General features: G+C 54.7%; 1 protein-coding gene across 1 annotated transcript; it reads right to left on the reverse strand.

Moving 5' to 3' along the window:
* Nucleotides 1-1,366: 1,366 nt before the first annotated feature.
* Nucleotides 1,367-4,332, reverse strand: MARVELD3 (MARVEL domain containing 3). Its single transcript, XM_028741655.2, has 2 exons — nt 3,793-4,332; nt 1,367-2,620 (listed from the first exon to the last, which is right to left on the reverse strand). The coding sequence occupies exons 1-2, from the start codon at nt 4,022-4,024 to the stop codon at nt 2,007-2,009; spliced, it is 846 nt and encodes a 281-aa protein (XP_028597488.2). The 5' UTR covers nt 4,025-4,332; the 3' UTR covers nt 1,367-2,006.
* Nucleotides 4,333-4,800: the final 468 nt, after the last annotated feature.

The raw sequence follows: 4,800 nt of genomic DNA on the forward strand, positions 1-4,800 counted from the left end.
TACCACCTCTGGTCTCTGAGCTGCCCCCCCACCCCAAAAAGAAGTGCTGCCTCACCCTGCCCCACAGGGAAGCACCCCCAAGCTAGCCCCAGAGGCAGCATTCACCTGGGGAGCTGCTGCAACAAACAGCTGTGCACGGCTTTGGGAGGCAGAGACGCAAGAGGGCATCAGAGGAGGGAGGGAAGGAAAGAGGGACAAAGGCCAGTGATGCCCATGGCACCCCTTACCATCATTCAAGGCACCCCACGGTGCCATGTCACACTGGTTGAAAACCACTGCTTTAACCACTCCACCATCTCCTTCCCTTGTAAGGAGCTCTGATGACTGTGCTGGAAATGAGTTATGACCCACCTGTGAACTCTACAGCTGCTTTTATCATGGGCTACGCTGTCTGAGGCAATTGAACCTGTGGCCATCTAGGTGTTGAGGATGATAGGAGCTGGGAGTTGGGCATCCACACCCCTCAACTGAAGGATCTTTTTACACAGTGGCCCATCTTCCTCTCCCTCCATTTCCCACAGTGGAAGGTCGAGACTTATTGTGAAGGGAGAGCCTGTGTGGAATAACTTAACTATGTTGTGCTTTTGTTAACACAGGCTGGTACCTAAACCCCAGTCTAACTTGAGGTGTTGCACATTGAGTATAGGATACCTCTATGCCTGCAGGAGGCAGGGTACAAATATGTTGAATAACACAATCCCTACAATAATTGTGCTTTCTAGCCCTTAAAGTAGGCAGAGCAGAGGGTGGCAGTCCTACTGGGTTGGGTGTTGCTCAAAAAAATGTCACATTAAAGCAATGGCCTTCCAGATGTTGCTGTACTAGAATCATCATCCTTGACCGTTTGCCATGTTGCCTGGGGCTGATGGGCGAACTACATTTGGTGGGCCCCTGTTTCCCAGCTCTTCCTTCAAAGGTTTCTCAAATCTTGCCTTCCTTTCTGAGGGGTGGGCGTGGGACTAAGCTACAGAAAAAGTTTTATTGGACAAATGTTTTTGGATATGCAAAATTGTCCTTTGGGGACCACAGTAACTGCCAGGCTTTGGGAGACAGCGTTCTGTAAGCTGTTGAGAATGTTGGTGTAATGTGCCAAAAAAGTTTCAAGGAAGAGAGTGCTAAATGCTCAGTTAAATAGGACCTCAGGGAATGTAGGTGTTCCAAGGTGTTGCAGTTTGGAAGTGAGCTGGCTTTTGCTTGGAGAATGAGTTCCCTATTCCGCCTCATCACTGCACATCACTGTCAGGTGTTTTTTGTGTGTGAGAGAGGGGGGGGGGAGATGTTTCTCTACATTGAGGCAGTAAAATGCAGTAAACCCAAAGCAAGGAAGTCCAAGATCTCTAGTGTCTTTTGACATACACATTTAAAGTGAATTACCAAGGTAGTGATTTTATTGTTGTACAAAAGTACTATATTCCATAATGAAAACAATTTGAAACAAGACTGCACAGAACATCTAGTAGAAGCATTTGCCTTCAAGGCAAATGTGTAACTTCCTCATCAAGGAAGCAGTTCAATGAGGTGAATGGAAGAAGGAATGAAAAACGTTTTCTCTGGCATTGTAAGAAGGGGTGGGTGGAAAAAGACACAGATTTTGCTTTCTATAAGAGGACTCGAGTTTTTTCTGGGGGTACCAACAAGATGGCACTTTGCCCCAAGGCATATATTGAAAGTCTCTGGTCAACGCTCTCACTCTAAAGGCATGATCTGAAAGGAAAAAGGAATGCAGAGGGAAGAAAGCACGTGCTGGTTGGTGATGAGACCAAGTTGGTCTTCTTGCCATTACAGGTGACGTTCTATATTAAGGGAGTAGTCTTGCTAGACTTTGCATCGGTATGTGTGATGGGAAAGAAAGAGGAGCTTGGAGAATGTTTACAAAACTGTGAAGGTAGGGTTTAGACAGAAAGTGATCACTGCCACCACTGTACATGGTTCAAAGGCACTGCTTAGCTTGGCTTAATATGCTGCTCCATCCTGCTCTTCCTTCAACTCAGGCAGCAGAGGCCAAGCTAGGGCTCATAGCTGTGTGATGATGGTTTTGCTTGGAGGGTCCGGACAATCTTGAAGCCACGGACAGCCAACACAACGGCAACAGCGAAGGCCACAATGGCTGCCCCAGCAAAGAAGCCCACAGCGATCTCTGCTCCATGCAAACTGCAGCCAAAGCCCCTGTAGCCTTTGCTCTGGTAGAGGTTCTCTCGCTCTTTGCACAGAGAGGAGGCATAGATCTCATGAAGGCGATGGTAGTAGAAGTACAAAGCTGGCACAAGACCAATTGCAATGGCCACATCCAGAATGGCCTCCGCTATCAGCCAGGCTGGGCAATGCCAGGGCACCCGGAAGAGACTAGCCACAATCTGGAAGCAGGCAAAGGCCATCAGCGCCCCTCCAACTGCCATGGCCACCTGGGCCGGTGGCACCTTGAGTTGGTGGAACTGGGCATCCAACTGCTGTGCCTTCTCCCCGTCAGCTCCACTGAGGCCACTGTAGGCCCCGCCGTATTGGTAGTAGTAAATGCTCCCCAGACTGAAAAGACCAGTGTAGCCACCTGTCGAATTGTAGGAGACTGAGCTGCAGATGACAATCAGCATGCAGAGGAGGAGCTGGAGCTGTTGGCAGCAGGCTAAGAAGAAGCAAGGGCAGAGGGGGTGCTATTAGTGCCATTTCTCTAGTGCTGTGGGGCCCTCAGCCTGTGTGGAACATGGAGAAACGGGGAAGGCACTTGGCCCCTCCAGGTCCACTCATAGAGGTCAGCTTTGTGGGTAGATTGGATCCCAAATCTTACTGGGGTTAAGGGAGCATATCTGAGCAGGCAGCGACTATCCTTCCTTCCCTGTTTCTACCAGGGCATCTTCTGCCCCAACGCCACATTGAAAGACCTGAGGTTAGTGACCTCAGAGCTCCCCTCATGTTTCACCCTTAGTTTTAGGCCACGGATAGGGAACCCCAGGCATCAAATATGGTTTCCTGGGTTCCTCTACATGCCTTTTGGGACTTCCCCAGGCCATACCCCATGCAAGCCTCACCTCACGCCCCTGCAGTGTTTTACCTGCTGCAAGAATGCCCCTATCTTGCTCCCCTGGTGGAGACACAGGGAGAGAGGGATGTGTGAATAAATTAACATTTGTTGCCCCACCCACACTGGCCATATGGCCCCTGCAAAGTTGACTAGAATGGAATATGGCCCTTGGGCTGAAAAAGCTTATTCACCCCTGTTTTAGGCTGGGAGGAAACTGGGGTGACCTGGCAGCCTCGTGGGTGCCACCCTACTCCCTGGAGGGAGCTTGTGCTGACCACAGAGGCCTGAGGCTTGTGAAAGAGCAAAGTGGTTCAGTCCAGGTAGGGAAAGGACGTGAGTGGCCAGCAGCGCAAGCCAAGCGGCTGGAGTGGGCCCTGCCAGACAAGACGGGAGGGGGGGACTTGCCCATCTGCTTGACGGCTGAGCAGCACTCACTCACTGCCCCCCTTGCCAGCAAGCTGTGGGGCCACAGGCCTGCCCCTCGCGACTTTTGGGCAGCCTGCGAAGAGGGGGATGGCAGCGTCTGGCTGGCAAGCACCCCGTCCCCGCGAGGCAACAGCCCTTTTGCCCGCCCCATCAGGGAAGCTGCCAGTGGCCTCGCCGACACCGTGCTCACCAGCAGCGGGGGAGGAGGAGGAGCCACAAACGCAACCCACCCCCATCGCAGCCCGGGCTCCTCATCCCACGAGGGAAGGGGGCGTGTCGTCGACATCGTACCGCCCTGACCCACCCCATCGCGGGCCAGTAGGGACATCTATCCCGGCCCGGGCCCTCACCTCTGGCCGTGCACAGGGCGCGACATAGCGCTTTGTCCAGAAGGCCGCCTCCGCCTCGGGCCTCGGCAGGGGCGTCCAAAGAGGCCAGTGTGGTGCCTCGGGAGGGAGGGGGGCGGTGCTGCTGCTGGTGCTGCTGCCGCCACGGCCACGGCTGCTCTCCTACCGCCACCACCGCCGGCCGGTCCTGACGCCAGTCCCCCGGCTTCCCGGGTCTCCTCCCGGCGTCCGCCATGGCTCGTAGCCTGGTGGCGCGCAGGGAGGTCTGGGTGGGGCGTCCCAGGTGAGCGCGGCGGCGCCGCCTCCTGGGCGGAGATTGGCCGGGGTTGGTGTAGGTGGGAGGCAGGTGTCCATCTCGCCTAGGAGCCGCCGCCCGACAGAGGGGGCTCGTCGCTGCCGGCGCTTGCCGAGGGGCGCTTCTCCAGCAGCCGTCGAGGAAGTCAGGGCGGGTCTGGAAAGGCCCAAGGCAGTCCCTGGACAAACCGCTATTGCTGCCCGTCCAGGCCCGATGTTCGGTGGTCCTGGTGGCCGCTGGCCTTCCTGGTCACACCACAAGATGGCTTTTTTTTTTTTTTGATGGAGCGGGAAAAGATGTCCAAGGGCGCCAAGGCTTCTCCGCCATAGGTGCGCCCCTCCCTCCCCCGCCCTACTCGGCTTCTCGCCCATTGCCCCACTAAGCAGCGGTCTCTTGGCATTCTTGGCCATACCTGACTCTGGTAACAATCCAGAATTAGAGGGAAAGGAGAGAACTGGAGGTCCTTCTCAGCACCCTGATGATGGCACTGCCCTTTGCAGCCTTGGATGGTCTCCCTCACTGGCTTTGTGTTGATTCTGAGCATCAGGGGGTGCAGAAATGGACTCGGTGCAGCCCTTCCTCATTCTTGTGGGACTGCACAGAAACCACAGGACAGGAAGGAATAGAACCACTGCCACTCAGTGCTTGTCCATCTGTGGCTCACCCTCTGCACATCCAGTTGAGCAGGAGTACAAAAAGAGCCTAAGCCCATGGGA

The sequence above is a fragment of the Podarcis muralis genome, chromosome 7 (assembly GCF_964188315.1).
Source record: "Podarcis muralis chromosome 7, rPodMur119.hap1.1, whole genome shotgun sequence".
Taxonomy (NCBI): domain Eukaryota; kingdom Metazoa; phylum Chordata; class Lepidosauria; order Squamata; family Lacertidae; genus Podarcis; species Podarcis muralis.